General features: G+C 40.0%; 1 protein-coding gene across 15 annotated transcripts in view; it reads left to right on the top strand.

Moving 5' to 3' along the window:
• The window catches only part of DLG2 (discs large MAGUK scaffold protein 2), a 981,187-nt gene that overhangs the window by 444,996 nt on the left and 518,582 nt on the right, over positions 1-17,609 (top strand). For all 15 annotated transcript variants that reach the window (XM_085065660.1, XM_085065786.1, XM_085065682.1 and 12 more), the window contains one exon: positions 7,157-7,318. In XM_085065660.1, the coding sequence (XP_084921786.1) occupies positions 7,157-7,318 (162 nt within the window). The remainder of the gene's footprint in view (positions 1-7,156; positions 7,319-17,609) is intronic.

Genomic DNA, 17,609 nt, shown 5'->3' with positions numbered 1-17,609 from the left:
AGCCACATTCACCATTTAATCCAAGCACAGCCGCCCTCTTAGAATGTCTTTTTGTATATTGGCACTTCAAGTTAAAAATCTATTTTAAATTATTGGATAGCAAGTAGCAGCCTCCAGAGGGCTAAACTGATGCTGTTAACAGGTCCAAAATGTGATGCAGCATATGGAGCTGAATACCTCATGGTACAGATTTGCATGCAGGCGGTTTTAATTAGGATTTAGAATTCCTGGAGGAATGCAGCATTCTGGGCTAGTCTCAATCTTGTCAATACATAGTGGTTTTGTTAATTCTGAAGCTCACAAAAACTGATAGATTCCTACTTGCTTGTAATTTTTTGATACTTTTTATGAACTGTTAAAACTTTTCTCCATCTGCCAGCTTTATGTATGATCACTACTTCTTTATGTATACTTACTATAAAAGATTGCTGGTTTGTTTTTTTTTTTTAAATAATTTTATACCAGGTCAGTTCAAAATAAGAATCGTTTGAAGTTTTACGACATTGCATAAATACTTATTTTTTTCCCTGCAACACATCATAGTTCGAAGTGAGATTATGCTTTAACTCGATGGTTACTGTGCCATCTTGTGAGGAAAAGGGGCAACTACCTCCAGCTGATAAAACGAAGAGGTATTTTGGATAATGTCCATCTCATTTCTTCTTCATTATGAAAAATAAAATTATTTAGGGTTATAAAAAAGATTATGAGAATACTGTAAAACATATTTGTTCCACTGCATTATACTTGCTTTTCTTTTTTCTTTCTTTTTTTTTTTTTTTAACTGAGCAGATATTTCCTGCTATGCGCAAAAACCTGGTGTTTTCAATAAACTGAGAGAAGAAATTATGCTTTTTTTCCCCCTCTTTCCTAGAAAAAAAAATGAACTTCTTGTAATAAATGGAAAATCTATGTAAATTCTCAGTATTCAGCACTGATAATGTTCTTTCTGTGAACTAATTTGGTTCTTAGAGGAAACCTCTTCTCTTCTAAAATTCACTACGTGTTTCTCAGAGACATTACCTAAAGCACTTTTATCTATTACACTGATACAGAGAAAAACCAAACTCCTGACCTTAGAAAGACTGCTTTACCCTGTAACATTTGTGAGGAAAAGAAAGCCAACAAAAATATTAAACATAAATTACAGTGGCATCAGCAGACTTAAAGCCTTATGTTTTAATAATAATAATAATAATAATTATCATTGCTAATCAATTTGGTGTAGGTGCACTAGATCTTGGACTTAGAAGAGCAGACGAGGAAAATCTCCTAAGTTCTACTACTGCTTAATGAACTGACTGTCCCTGTGACCTTGAGCAAGTTGCTGTATTTCTGTGCCTAATTTTACCCACCTTTAGATGATGCACATCAACAGGATGTTATCAGACTTGACTACCACTTGTGAAGCTCTTTGGGCTTCTTGGATGGAAGGTATTGCTGTGATGTAGTGACAAGCTTGTTTGAAATCTACTTGATAAGCAAAAGAGCAAGTCATTCACAATAAGTATAATTATTCAATGATTTCAGCTTCCTAATCTACTTCCACAGTCTTGGCAAGCAGATTGTGATTTCTTCCATTTTATATAATGAGACGAGAATTTTTTTCTCTTTTTACTCTATAGATTGATTGCAAATATTCAGAATTCAAGCTGTGTTGCTCATTTGCAATCAGTTGGATGAGTAATATTATTTCTGCTCATGATTGGATGAATGCCCAATGACTTGTGTGTGCAAATTGTAAAGTTTGTTTTCCGAAGATGCTCATTGGTATGACATTGAAATTTGCTGCCTTTGGAGAGCAGTGTCAGTAAAATTCAACACTTTGAAGACCAAAGAAAATTCTGAGCACCAAAGTAAGACAAGGTGACATTAATATTTCTTAATGGCACTTTGAAGATTACTCATTTGTCTAAATGGACCAAGTCCATTATGGTTTTGGGTTTTGTTGGTTGCTAATACTGAGAACAAATCACAGAATCCTGGAATGGTTTGTGTTGGAAGAGCCCTTATAGATCATCTAATTCCAGCTCCCCTGTCATGGACAGGGATACTTTCCACTAGAGCAGGCTGCTCAGAGCCCCATCCAGCCTGGCCTTGAACACTGCCAGGGATGTGGCATCCACCACCTCTCTCAGCAAATCCAGTGTATTGAATTCTGGACCTAATCTCATGCAGAAGATGGGTGGTGCTTGCCCTGTTCAAAGGTAGCTCCCATGTCCAGGTTCCAGCAGATGACCAGCATTGGGGCCAACCTACCTGGGAGTTGAAAAGCAGTTCAAATGCTGGTTTGAGAGAACAGGCAAGTGAGTGAGAATTAAGAAGAAGGTAGTGTTGGGACTTAGTTGCAGAGCTTGCTTATTTCCAGATTGCAAGGGGACAACTGGATCTGTAAGAGCTCATTGTCTCATGTGGGAAATTTTCTGCAGAAATTCCTTTCCTTGTGGTCTCAGTGTTTTATGGGTTAAATGAAGTCTCACAGTTTGTAAGGTGCAGAAGTCTGGCCCCTCCTCAGGAGGACTGTAAAACAGAAATTGTATTTGAGACTTGAAATGCTGATATGTAATAGCTAAAACTGGTAGTATTACTATTGCTTCCCACAACAATAGCATATGGCTAGCATATGGGCTTTGAAGAGTGATTGGGAGTGGGATCCACTCCTGAATGGGTTATTACCTGATAGGATGTGGTGGTACTTTTTTCTCATTATTAATATCTATCACTTGTATCAACAATGGCATTTTGGCTGTGTGAAAAGCAGTGTTGCTTTTTTGCTTATGTGTCTCTTGACACATCAGGGTGTTTTCTAGTACATCAGGATTCTCTGTAGTCCAGGATTCCCTGGCTGCTCATTTCACAGGATGTTGGAGAGCCTGTGACTCCTATAACACATTTAGCTCCCTCCTTTAGCAGTCCTCCTATTGCAAGCAGCAGGAATGTATTGGAGTGATGTATTGGGGTGTGGTCCAGCCAAAGAGCTGTGGAGAGAACCAGGGACATGTGCTTTTGAATGGCAAATCCAGCTGGGCCACATTCAGGAGCTTAGGCCAGCTTGATCTGATATGAAATGAAATGTTCTATTTGCATGTTCCACAAAGCAAACTGATGGCAATGACAAAAAGAAAAAGAAACAACAAATTTTTGTAATAAATAAAGCAGTTCCCTTTGGCTCAAAATTGAATGACAAATTCCAACTATCTTAATTCACTGTCAGTCTGTCAAAGGTAGGTTGTAAGAACATCTGTATTTTCATGCCAGTGCAGTACTCTGGCTATTGCAACTTGAGAACTGTCTTTGTTGAAATATAAGGTTTTTGACCATTACCTCCTGCTGGATTCATGTCTTCAGTTCTGTCTAGTTGACATCTCGTTGGCAATCACAGCCTTAGAAATGTCCTTTAGACACTAGGATGTGAGGAGCAGTGCTGCTGTAATAATCTCACACTGTAGAGAGAATAATCTCTTATAAAAAGGCACGTTCATATTAAAAATTCACAGCAGCACACTCCACACCCCCATTATAGGTAATTACAGAGGATTTTAAATATCTGATGCTAGTTGGCAGCGTACAATACCCTGTCAGCAGCAGGCACTGATTTGTAATTTAATTATCATAAGACATCCACCTGTTCTTTTGTCAAATGAAGAGTAGCATTTCCGTGCAATCATGCTTTTCCCTCCAGAAATTTGAATTAACCCTTAATAAAGGGTTTCTAGGGTATGGGTTTTTTTCAAGGACATTTGCAGAACCCCATCAGAGCAGGGTGATGGAGATGAATGAGGCATTTCTGCAGGAGAGTCTTAATTCTGGTTCGGTATTTTCAGCCTTACCACTGGCTTTTTGCTGTGTCAAGCTGTTTTGGTTCACAGCTGAAAGCATTTCAATGAAGAGATGCTGTGGGAGGAAAGATGTATGAAAATCAATGAGTTTGGTGCTATGAACGTGAGGCAAACCCATAGCAGGATTGACCCAAAAATGCTCTAGGCTCATACTTTGTGAAGAAGGAGAAGGCTGGGCTTGGGATGGGAGGGAGACAAAGACAAATAGAAAAGTGGAAATCTCTTCTGTAAACTTTTCAGTTTACATGAACATGGATATTACTGGATTTGTCCTGGGAATGTGCAGTTATTGGATAAATAGATCAATTCAAATTATAAAGCAAATCTGTCAGTGGAGATCCACACAAGTGTTCTGCTCTTTGGGATCACAGGGCTCAGGGTGAATCAATTTCCTCTGGGCTCTGGCTCCTATTTATGCAACAGCTACACTGCAGTGAGGGGATGGGGAAAGGACTTCCTGATGGTCAAAGAAATGTTCTCTCTTTAAGGCTACATCACACTGCTTCTGGCAATGTAAAACTGCAAAAATCATCTGGACAGAAAAGCATATTTATTTTATTTATATATATGTGTGTGTGTATAATCATAGAATGAATCATAGAATCATAAAATCAGGGATCTTAAAGATCCAACTCCCCTGCCAAGGGCAGGGATGACATCCACTAGATTAGACTGCTTAGAGCCTTGAACATCCCTTTCAAGGATGGGGCATCCACAACCTCCATGTGGAGGTTCATCCAGTTCCAATGCTTCATCACAAAGAGGAAAGAATTTCTTCCTAATGTCTAATCTAAACATCTTCCAGTTTAAAACCATTCCTTCTTACCCTTACATGCCCATATAAAAAAATCCCTCTGCCTCCTTTTTATAAGCATCCTTAAAGTACTGAAAGACCACACCCTGAAACCTTCCCTTCTCCAAGCTGAGCAACCCTGGCTCTTTTAGCATATCTTCATAGGAGAGATGCTCTATCCCTCTGATCATATTTGCAGCCCTCTTTTGGACCTCCTCTAACAGGTACAGTGGAGGGAATGTCTTTCTTGTGCTGAGAACCCCAGAGCTGCACGCAGTGCTTCAGGTGGGGTATCACAAGATCAGAGTAGAGGGTGAGAATCACCTCCCTTGACCTGCTGGCCATGCCTGTTTTGATGTAGCCCAGGATGAGGCTGGCTTTCTGAGCTGTGAGTTCACTGTTGGCTCATGTCCAGCTTATCATCCACAAGAACCTCCAAGTCCTACTCTGCAGTTTTGCTCTCAATGCTTATAGTGGGAGGGAGTCCACTCCTCCCACATCCACCCAGAGGATCAGGAACTTGAGAGAAGTGAGAAGCCTCTATATGTATATTTATTTATTTATTTATTTATAAAATTTATGTTTCTGCAAAAGTGTTGTCAGCAGGACCAGGGCAGAATTTGTCCCCCTGTACTCAGCACTGCTGAGGCCACACCTCAAATCCTGTGTTCAGTTCTGGGTCTCTCCCTACAAGAAAGACATTGAGGGACTGCAGCACCTCCAGAGAAGGGAAATGGAGCTGGGAAAGGGTCTGGAGCACAACTCTGATGAGGAGCAGCTGAGGGAGCTGGGGTTGTTTATCCTGGAGAAAACAAAGCTCAGGGGTTACCTTATCACTCTCTACAGCTGCCTGAAAGGAGGTTGTAACCAGGTGGGGGTTGATCTCTTTCCCAAATAACCACTGATAGGATGAGAGGAAACAGCCTCAAGTTGTGCCAGAAGGGATTTAGATTAGACATTAGGAAAAATTTCTTCACCAGAAGGGTTGTCAAGCATTGGAACAGGCTGCCCAGGGCAGTGGCTGAGTCACCATCCCTGGAGGTACTTCAAAGTCATGTATTTGTGGCACTGGGGTACGTGGTTTATTGGTGGACTTGGCAAAGCTGGGTTGTATGGTTGGACTCAATGATCTTAAAGGTCCTTCCCCAGCTGAATGGTTCTATGAATATATGACAGAACTTCTTATTGCTTCTGTCATTGCTGTCTTGTCTCCTTAGAAAGTAGTCACTGGATGTTTCCATTTTCCCCATTCCTGACTTAATGAGATGACTCTGGTATTCTGCTCTTGTTTCTCCTAATTATGTTTTAGCAAATGACTCACTTTAAAGAGGATGTCTCAGAGTAGTTGTCTTTTTAGAAAGAGTACTCACTCGATTAAAAAAATAATTGATTGCTTGTGGCTTAAATGATCTGTGTGCCAAGCCTTAAATGTGACGTTGGCTGGAGTACTATCTATTAGACTGATGGCATCTTGCCCAAATAATATTTGCCTGGTGCCAGTCATTTCATATATTCATTAATTGAGTTATCTGAAAAGTGAAGATGTGAAGGGCTGTGGGCCCAGGAAAGGAGAAGAGAATAAATCATGTCACATGTGTATTCTGAAAATAATTGGCAACTGCTGAAACATTTCCATACATAAGATTGAAGGCAGGAATACACTGGGATGGTTTCCTTAGGAGGGATGAGTAAATGAAATAGCACTTCATAGCTGAGTGGTCAAAGTGAAGTGGACGAGCAGCAGAGAGGTCTGCTTCATGGAGAAGTCTGCTTTGAGATGTTCTTGTAATCATACCTGGACTTCAGACTTATTTTTCTTATATGGCCATCAAAATTAGTCTAAGATTTTATCCAATGGCCCCCTCCTGAGGCCACAGCTGAATGGATGGCACCTTTTTACAAAGCATTCTATCTGGAGGACAGATCAGGTCATTTAATGTAATTTTTAGGGTTGTATTCCTTGTTGTTATAAGCTTCATTTGGGATCTTGGACAAGCCCCTTTTCTCCTTTATCTCATGTTGTGTCTCCATGGAGAAGAAGGATATAACCCCATTAATGTTCAGGCTAGGGAGAGAACTTTAGTGCAGGGGAATCTTCTGCTGGCCTGTGGCTCTGTGGAAATGTGTGTGTGCTCTCCAGCACCAGAGTACACACTGCCAAATGGAAAAGATCTCAAATATTTTGCAGAGAAGAGCTCTAGAAATGCAATTATTAACACAGGGATGTGAAATGTGATATGACACTACAGCTTAGGTGATCAATGTCTCTTTTGTTCATTATCAGTGTGTTGTCTCAAATGTCTATCTGATGGTGAAAGTTTTGTGTATCAATGACATATACCACATTGCTCCCTTTGATAAAATGTTGAAAAAAGAGTGACTCATTCTCTCCAGGACACACTAGGAAATCCGATGATTATTGTCTACTGTATCAAATTCTATTTGTTATTCCATAATTATATTAAAACAAATGAATTACCTCCTCAAAGCTCATTTGTTCTTCCTTGATGTTTTTGTCCTCTAGAAATATCGTTATCAAGATGAGGATGCTCCACATGACCATACTTTGCCTCGTTTAACCCATGAAGTGAGAGGCCCCGAGCTTGTTCATGTGTCAGAGAAGAACTTGTCTCAAATAGAGAATGTCCATGGATATGTCTTACAGTCGCACATTTCTCCTTTGAAGGTAGGATCGATACTACTCATGGCTTTTGTCCTCAAATCTGAGAAAACATTTGCCAAAATTCTTGGGAAACTTACTCTGTTGTACAGACAAGCTGCTTTCTGAAATGTATCATTGCAGATTGATTGTTCTGGGATGGGTTTTTAGGGCTCACTGCAGTGGAACAGGTGATAGTTTAGTTGACAGAGCTTGGTGTAGAGATGTGAGCTTTCTGCTTTGAGTGAGGCTTTTGCTTGAGCAAAAATAATTCCTGGCAAATGAGCCTGTTTTTCTGTACATTGTGAGAGGAATAATGCAGGTTCTCGGCCTCAATATCACGGTGATTTTGAAATGGCAGACTTCCCTTCCTGATTATCCTTGTTCTGAAATTGAAAAAAAAACAATACTGTAAATGTAACCATCTGATGGAATCCTAGTTTTTTTCATTTCTCAGAAAGCTATATCAAAGTCACAAGTTATGTCTGAAAAGGGAGCTCATTTGCCTCTATTCATATCCTTACTGCTCAAGCACTTGCTGCTTTCTGTGGGTTTTGATGCAATTCAGAGTGCTGTAGAGATTTCTTTCTGTTAACTAAGGCAACTATTTATAAAGTATAGTTGCTTTTGCTGTATGTGTTCTTGGTGTCCTCTGATAAATCTTGTTGGGCAAAAATGTTTATCTTCCTGGTGAACCTATATAATAAGCAAAAAGAAATCCATTCCTGAAAATTTACATTTGCCCTTTAATAAGAATGCAATGGTTTCAAAATATTACTAGAGCTTCTCTTGTGGAAAGAACATAGATGCAGTGATTAGCATGATGGGTTTTCTATTTTAATTTCTACTAGGCCTGGGAAGGGGGGAAAAAAGAATAATATTTTTTACTAGAGGCAGTGATGTTCTGGGTAATGGTTTTATTCCAGCAATTAACTAAGCAGCAAACGAGGCAGATGGGCTTTGCTCCTTCTGGTGCTCAAAGCCTGTGAAATGGGCATTGCTTGCCTAGCGCAGTGTTTACAGTGTGGTTACAAGCGAAAAGAAATGTTTATTATTAAAGATTGATGTGAATACAGCTGGTGTTCATTGAGCCTTCATGGAATAGCCATGTGAATTAACCTTTGTCCTCTGCTCTTGTTGGTTCTGTTTTTGGTTTGCATGACGTTTGTCTTTTCATGTTTTAGCAGTTTTCTGGGTTACTTACCTAAATTCTACTGCAGAAGCCAGCAGTACCAAGCAGTGATAGGTCATCTTATGCTGAGGTTATCACTTTAGATATTTGGAAGGGATTACCTCCATGAGGCCTCTGTGTAGCATCAGGGGACAATCACAAACCAAGCAATTTCTGGCCTGGACAGGAAATATCCCTGTTCCGCTAGGACTCCTTGAGTATTCTGATTACAGTGGTGTTTCTTATTCATGAAGGTCAAACCCAGACATTATTCTTCATATTTGGACACTTTCAAGTAAGGCTACATAATCTAAGCTGAGGGTGTAGCAATGATGCCAAAAAGCTCATTTTGGGGTGAAGGGTATCCCCAGACATGCACAACTGCCTTGAAACAGCTCCCGATCATATTTGCTCTTGTAACAGGACAAAGTTGTCTGCTTCTCTTTTCTGAAGTGATGGTAGAGGAGGAGCTGTATAGTATTTCTTCTTGGAAATCAGTGTCTCCTGCAAGTTCTTCCCTCAGCCTGAGGGTTTTTGTCTTTGGCTGTCCCTTTCCCTTCTTTCCTTCAGATTCACAGTGTCTAATGTCTGCCGCTTAATAGTATCTCATTCCTGCCATTTAATCTAAATTTAGCTAGTTGTCTCTTCAAATGGCTTTGAGGTCCTGCTTTCTTTCCCCTGCTGTTTACATTTCATCTTTTAACCTTCAGTAGAGAATTAGCTCAGAAGGCTGAAGGAAATCTGCTCAAGCTCATGGCATTGTGTTGCCCTTCCTATCCGAAATACCTGGTTTGAATTCACTTTTACTGTCAGTAGTTGACTGGAATCCCTGTTCAGAAGGTTTTGGTCACACTGATTTCCACTTAGTTGAGAAATAGCATTCCAAATACTCCAGAATCTGGTCAGAATTTGTTATTGTCTTGAATTACAGACTTTCCATCCTATAGCCTGATATCATTAAGTATTCTGCCATTTTTTTATCAGTATTGTGTGAACATATGCTACACTGAATAATGGCAAAATCTGAGGCACACTGCCTCTTAACCCATAGCATGCTTTCCTAGGGAAATGTAAAATACTGAACTCTTACAGATTAATTGAAAAATAATGCCTGCAATTTAAATATTTCACTGACTTGCATAAGAAGTTGAACTGCTGGAATCCCGCTCTGAGGGTAAATAACAAGTACTGAGGTCCAAATACTGTCAGGTAATTTCTTAGGAGTGAGAAGACACTGGCAATTGCAGCAGGATAATGCTGTCAGGAAACTCCACCAAGAGCTGTTTGCACTGGGAAGGTTGGCTCGTTCTGCCACAGTCTTCTGGTTACAGGTCAGAGTATTTGGTGCAAAGGGAAAATGTGTGTACATGAAGGTCATGAGTTTTCTTGTACCAAGTGCTGAGTAATGCATTTGGTGCAGTTTCTGGTGCTGGGAGTGTGACTGCCAGAGTCTGTGAATGGTCAGACTGGGAAGTTTCCTTAACACCAGCCCAGGGATCACATCATATCCTGTGTGTCATTAGGACTGCCCATCTGACCACTCACCCAGGTCAGCAAGCACATTGGCTGCCTGGCTGGGTGGGGTTTAAATCCCTGCCTGGCTGCATTTCACTCCTGAATTTCTCCATAGGGACTGCAGCACCAGGGGGGCATCTCTCCAGCAAGTTTTGAAGCAGTCTTTTGTGTTTAGTGACTGCATGATGCCCTGATGACAGGATGATTACACAATATTTGTTTTGAAATAATATCATAAAAGGAAAATGATTGAGCATAAAAATAATCTAGTTAAGATGCTTTGGAACCGAATTCTTGTCCCAAGACCAAGCCACATGTCCATCCTAATCACATCACTTTTCCTAAATGACTTGGCTTTGGCAGAAAATAAAAAAAAAAACCAGTTGCCTGTTTCCATAAATTTTTGTTCCTTTGGAAAGAAATCTGCAAAGATCCTACAATTATAAAACTTCCCTTTGGGATGGCTGATTCTAGCCCTCACAAGGGACAAGTGCTCACAGCCTTCTCTGGAAGCCATAGGTGTTACACCTTGTCTGTTCACATAGACTGCTTGCTCCTATCACCCTGCTCCCAAGTTCTCAGTGAATATCACAGTTTGCATCCATAAGCCACCTTATCAGCTTGAGGACAGGCTTGCATCATTACAGAGAAAAGCTTTGTGGATGGTTGAAGTTCAGGCAGAGAAACCATGGGCCTGTTTATTCCCCTGTGTACATATCCAAGTAAAACATTCAAGGGATTCTTTATTCAAACATTTTCTAACACTCAGGATGGAAGCATTCAGACCATCTTTTTATTAACACCCATGATTGAAAATGCCTGATATTGGCCATGTTTGCATAGAACAGATGCATCTTAAATTTTGAAGTATATAAATCGTTAAAGAATTTGGCTGTAATTTCATACTTCAGACTATGTGGTTTGATAAAGTCCAGAAACATCCTAGTGGAGCTCATAATTATTATTAGATTATTAGATTTTATATGGGGAATAAATTCTTTCCTGTGGGGACCCTGAGAAACTGGCACAGGTTGTCCAGAGAAGCTGTGGATGCTCCATCCCCAGAAATGTTCAATGCCAGGCTGGATGGAGCTTTGGGCAACCTGGTCTAGTGGAAGGTGTCCTTGCCCATTGCAGGGGGGCTGCAACTGGATGATCTTTAAGTTGATCCCTTCCAACCCAAGTATTCTATGATTCCATGATAGAATCGATTCGATGATTATTGATTACCTCAGAAGTTTGTTTTGGAAACCAAAACATAATTTTCTTCAACAACCTTGCACTAGTTTTATGTGCTGAATTATAAGAAATCTGGTCCTCATGCATTCTGAAAATCTTTCTTGAGACACACAGATACTGATTATGATGATAATCACTGTTTAGAAATGTGAATAGATTTTCTGAAATTGAAGTCAGGTGTGTTTTTCTTATCTTCCAAGTACCTAAAACCTTGTATGCATCAGCCAGATTACTTCCTTTCAGAAGATAATAACGAGCAAGAGAAATTGTGCTGCAAACCAGACCCTCTTTTCTTTTCCCTGTGTTTTTCACTTCACCTTATTATATTTTGCATTAATTTTGCTTTTCTACTCTCCTGTAGTGTTTCATGTACAGTCAGCTCATTTCTGGAAAATGGTTAAAACTAGAAAGCTTCAAACTTTTTTTAAAGGTTGATCTGCTTATTAGTGTGGAGAAGATAAAATTTTCAACAGCTTAAGCAACTTTGAATGTCAAACACTGAAGTTGTAAAGGAAGTTTTCAGTTACGTGGATGTATTAACATTTGGGAAAATGCTAACATTGGAGAACTTTTTTTAGAGTTGTCATATTAAGATAATAAATGTTCTTTGCAACTTATGGGGGTGAGGAAATTGTGTTTTATTAATCTCTTAAAGGAAAAAGTGTGTAGCGTAATGAAAAGGGAGCTTAAAATAATTTTCTTGCACTTCCCCTCGTTTGACACGAGATGGTGCAGTAAGCTCAGAATTCTTTGGTCTGCATCTATAAAGCTTCATGGTATACTGCTGAGCATTTTCTTAGATGGTTTAGAAAGTGCTAATTCAGTAAAAAGTGTCTTGTGAATTATTGGTGTTTTGAGAAATCTGAATTCAAGACAACTGTACCTGAAAATCAGAGGTGCAAGTTCTGTCTCTATATTAAATATGTGCCTCTTCCCCTTCCTCCTAGGAATAGAGCTAATCAGTGTTCATTAAATGAATGATAACTCTGGATCCTAAATAAGCCTTATTAGTATTATTGTGATGTAAGATTTATTTTTGTTTTTCAGTATACTCCACTTCGTTAAGATAAGCTGAAAAGTAAAAATCCTTGTAAGGCTCTTGCATCTCCTTTGTTGTCTGAACATTTTTAAATGTCAGGCTGTTCCAGCTATCTCCATTTCCTAATTTAGTACCAGGTTCAACTGTAAGCATCAATGGCAATTGTGCAAAAACAAGTAACTAGGTAAATAACTGTTATTCTCCTAAGATAAGTTATTTTCAAACACAGATGTTCAGTAATGAACGTCCCCAGTTGCCTCATCTTGGATGGTCTCACTTTCTGGAAGGGAAGGAGCCATGCTGGCTATTACTCCTTTCCTTTCTGTCCAGGATGTTGCCCTGCAGCTCAGCTGGGTCGCTGACAGGTTACAGAGAGTCAGGATTGATGGAATGACTTTCCAGTGGAGAGAGGAGAAAAACCATCTCCACATGGAGCAAATGGGCTCAGCAGTCTCCAAAGCTAAGGTTATCCATGAATTGGCATTTGTACAAATTGCTTTACAGAAGAAGGAGGTTTGCATCTCCCAATGCCACAGCACATTGATTCCATTTCTTGTTTTTGTTGATGGCAGGAAGCCCTGTCATAGCCATTACTTGAGTCATAGAATCACAAAATCATTTAGGCTGGAAAAGACCTCTTAGATCATCGAGTTCAACCTTTGACAGATCACCACCTTGTCAGCTAGACCATGGCTCTAAGTGCCACGTACAGTCATTTCTTGAACACCTCCAGGGATGGTGACTCCACCACTTCCCTGGGAAGTTCATTCCAATATTTAACAACCCTTTCTATGAAGAAATTAATCCTGATGTCTAATCTGAATCTTCCCTGGCATAGGTTCAGTTGCCTGGGAGAAGAGGCCACCCCACACCTGCCTATGACCTCCTTTCAGGAGCTGTAGAGAGTGAGAAGGTCCCCCCTGAGCCTCCTTTCCTCCAGGATAAACACCCCAGCTCCCCCAGCCACCCCTCACAGGACTTGTGCTCCAGACCCTTCCCCAGCTCCCCTGCCCTTTTCTGAACACACTCCAGCCCCTCCATGTCTTTGTTGCAGTGAGGGGCCCAGAACTGAGCACAGGATTCAAGGTGTGGCCTCAGCAGTGCTGAATACAGGGGGGCAATCACTGCCCTGGTCCTGCTGGCCACACTATTGCTGTACAGGCCAGGATGCCATTGGCTTTCTTGGTCACCTGGGCACACACTGGCTCATGTTCAGCTGCTGTCAACCAGCACCCCCAGGTCCTTTTCCTTGGGCAGCTTCCCAGCCACTCTGCCCCCAGCCTGTAGCCCTGCCTGGGGTTGTTGTGACCCAAGGGCAGGACCTTGTAAAACTTCATGGCAGTGGTCTCAGCCCATCAATCCAGCCTGACCAGTTTCCCCTTCAGAGCCTTCCTCCCCTCCAGCAGATCAACACTCTCATCTGACTTGGTGTCATCTGCAAATTTACACTTAAATCCCTCATTGAGATCATCAGTAAAGACATTACACAGGACTGGACCCAATACAGAGTCCAGATGAACACCACAAGTGACCAGAAGATTCTCTGAGATTCTCTGTATCTAGTGTGGGAAAAAATATTTTTTCTGCTCCAAGGCAGATGTCTTCTTTCCCAATTCCAATCTTCTAGTGAGTGTATAGTATCCCTTGAATGTCTATCATTCTTCTTTTTATTCCCCTGAGTGCAAGAAGGTCATTCCTGTGAAGGAATCTGTCACTCCCTCTTTTCTGTCTGTAATGAAATAGTTTTTCCCCACCTCTGAAGCTTTCCCTGCCCAGGTGTGAGTCAGACCTCGCTACAGTGGTTGCTGTGCTTGTCCGACAAATTAACAGAGATGGGGAAAGAGACTCTGAGGATGAGCCTGGATGATTAATGATTCTGTGAAAAATGTATTAGCCTGAGCTTCCTGGAAACTGTCATAAAGAGTAATTTTTTGTGTCTAAAAATGTAGATCAGGCAAGAGCTATTTATTTCATGAGTTAACATTGACTTCAATAAAAATTGAGTTCTAAAGACAATTTGGATAAATAAGGTCAAAATATCATATAACTTTTTTTTTTCAGATGTAGCAGTCTCATTTCTCAATTCCACAAACTTTGGGACTATTTTGTTGGTATTGAACTCTGTATAAAAAACAAAGTCATGCACTTCTCACAGGTACTGTGAAAATAGCAAATTCCAAGACTCTCCTGATGTTGCAGTGGATTGTGTGACCTGTAAATAAACTTGAGCTGTTGCTGCCCAGAGATGGAAAAATGTATAAGGAAATACACTCCACAGACCTGTGTAGCAGTTCTAAAACATAGAATCACAGAATGCTTTTGGGTTGGAAGGGACCTTACAGATGATCTAGTTCCAAGCCCCTGCCTTAGGCAGGGACACCTTCCACTAGAGCAGGTTTGAGCAATTGCAGGGATGTCATCTGCCCAGGTAATGTAAATATTTCTAGCTTCCAGGGAAGCAGGTTTACGTAGAGAAAGGTGGTTGCTACAGCTTTCTACATTACCATGCCTGATACTCCTGTGTCAATGTAGTTCCTGGTGTTTTGGGGGGATAATCTATCTGTGGTATGAAACTGCATTTATTTTTCCAGAGCTGCTGAAGAACGCTGTGATAGAGAAGAAGTTCAAATAGGGAGGAAAAAAGATAAGGTTGAATTTGCTTTGATTTCTGTGCATGAGGTGTGACAGAGTTGAGGCAGTGCCATAGCACAGGCTGTTCTTGCTGAGCAAAGACGCTGCGTTGCAGAGGCTCTGTAAAAGCCGTGGAGGACTCAGAGAGGCTGAGGCTTTGTTACGTGGCAGGAACAGCAGTCTGAAGTTTTCTCTGGCAGTTACAAAATTAATTGGGGTTATATAGAGGACATATTAATGTATGCATAGATATATTAGCAAACCATCTAAAATTTAATCTTGCATCCTTTCCTTTGCTTACACTGACTGCATTTTATAAGTATAGCTAATCTGCATGAAGCATTTTTTATCCCTAGGGTGGCTCAGCCCAGTAGCAATGATCTTATAAGAATACTTTTGATCTCTCTGCCCTGGTAGCTTCTTAGCTTTTGTGTTGTGGAGTTGGTTTTGTTTTGTCCTTTCCCCCCTCTCTCCTTTTCAGCATGCGGTCACTGGCAAAGCCCCATGCTGCAGTCAGTCTGTGCGTGGATTCCACTGAATATTCAGTAGGTTGCTTCATTAAGATACAACACTTGTTACATGTTTAATCATGTACTGCTTTTCTCTTGTCTCCTACTGTAACAGCAGATAAGCATATATCATACATCTGTATCTGTGATCTATGTTTTTTAATACAAAAATGCAATCGGATTAGGAAGAGACAAAGGAAGCTCACAAATGTGCCTGTGCCTGTTCCAGCTCTTAAGGAAGTGACAAAAGTAGCTCTGAATTTTGATTTTATTTCATTATCTTTCAAGGCAAAATAAGCAGCTTATAAATTAGCATTTTGAGTAATATTTTGTGTCTCATTTTCATGTGGGCAGGAATGTCTTTCATTTCTGAGTTCTGTCTCACTCTGAAAAAATTCCTAAAATGGTGCAAAAATTGAATGTTACAGTGAAGAACAGTTATTAGTGAAGAATATTTTTCGGTTTTGTCATCATAGCTGAGTCCATTGTTCTGTGTGCTTGATGTTTTGCCTTGACTTTCTGATTGATGGCTTTCCACATGATTTATGTAGTTGCAGACAGTATCTTGTTATCTTTCTAGCTTCTGACAGAATGAAAAAGAAACCAAATAAAATTGCTTCTGTCAGTGGGTGATTTAATTGGAGAAATCTCAGCAACTTAAAGTAAACCTCAGGCATTGCAATCCTTTATTTTTTGGCAAAATAAATGTTGTCCTCTGATGGACACAAGCAGAGCAAGTTCTGACAGTATCTACTAACACACTATACGTTGTTAGACTTGCCTGAAGAATGAAGACACGGATTTTCAAAGGAATTTGAAAATATTTTCAGGCTATGGACACTGTTTACTTTATATCGGCCTCCTAGGTATTGAAGGTCTTTTCAAATGTTAATCTGAATTGCTGTTTCAGGAGACTTTCTATGTTCTTGATCTACTGGGTGCTTTATCCATTAGCATTAATTAGCTGATTTATCTTTTATTCTTTTTGAATAGCAGGTTTATTTTTAACAATAGTCTTGTTCCTGAGCCCCTCTTTTTTTTATTTTTTTTTTTCAAAGGAGGAGGGGGAGACTGACATTGCAGATATTCCTGGCCATGTCTCTCACATATAATCAAATAAATAAGAAATTCCAAGAATCTGTTTTTTCTCATTGTCTTTCTCTAATGCTGTGCATAGTGCTAGTTATTCCTTGCTTCCCTGTAATTTTCTGAGCTCTTTTTTTCTTGATGTGCTGGCCATGTGAAATGCTCATAGAATACAATCCAAACAGAGAGATGGACTATTATAAGGGTGAGGGGTTTTTTTCCATCTGAAATACATGAAATATATGCAATAAATCCATGAAATAACTCACTAGATGCTACAAACATTGCATTTGTATGTTCTGCCAGTTCTTTTCTCTGAGTCTAGAAGTACCAGAATATCAGTATATTTGTAAAGTATCTGTAATGATGTTTGCCACCTTTCCAAAGTGTTTTGTGACCTACTGCTGAAAAGTGCAATAAAGCATCTTGGTGTTATTAGTCAGACTGTAACAGGAGGGATTTTTCTCAGATATGTCAGACAGGTTTAACACCAGTTGTTTCCCCAAGCTCGGTAGCTGAAATGCCCTTCTGTCAGACTTCAGCTACTGCTGACACTTGGCAATGTACTCTACATTTTAAATGAGGCACTAAAGTGCCATAATACCTTTTTCAGTGAGGAATATACTGATCATTCACTCACTCAGTAGAATATATATGTGTTCATACATCTGATGATGTGACACATCAAAAATATTCTGGCTTTTGTCAGTACTAGGTGTAAAAGAGAGAAGTTTGCAGTTCCAGGAGCTCTGGATGGCTGCAGCCTCCAGGATGGAGAGGACAGAATCTCTTCAGTCAACCATTATGAACAAATATCTTGGAAGCCTGAAGAAGAAGTGCTTAAGCTAATACACATGCTATTTCCAATATTTTTAAACTCCTGTTTCTTGTAGCTCTTATTTCATATCTCTGTAATGTAGTTTTGTGGACTGTGGAGCTGTGAAAAAAACAACAGAAGTTTGACATTTAAAAGAAAAACTGATCTTTCTGAACTAGCTTTTATTTTCCAACTCTTTTCAAGAATCTAGTCCAAATAATAGTTTTTGAGATTATTATTGTGTGACATCTTCACAGCCTTATTATTGTTTGACATTATCTCCCTGTCCATGCAGGGGGCTTGGGACTAAA

This window comes from Lichenostomus cassidix, chromosome 1 (assembly GCF_008360975.1).
Source record: "Lichenostomus cassidix isolate B80296 chromosome 1, HeHo_3.0, whole genome shotgun sequence".
NCBI lineage: Eukaryota > Metazoa > Chordata > Aves > Passeriformes > Meliphagidae > Lichenostomus > Lichenostomus cassidix.
This window is presented reverse-complemented; position numbering and strand designations above follow the sequence as displayed.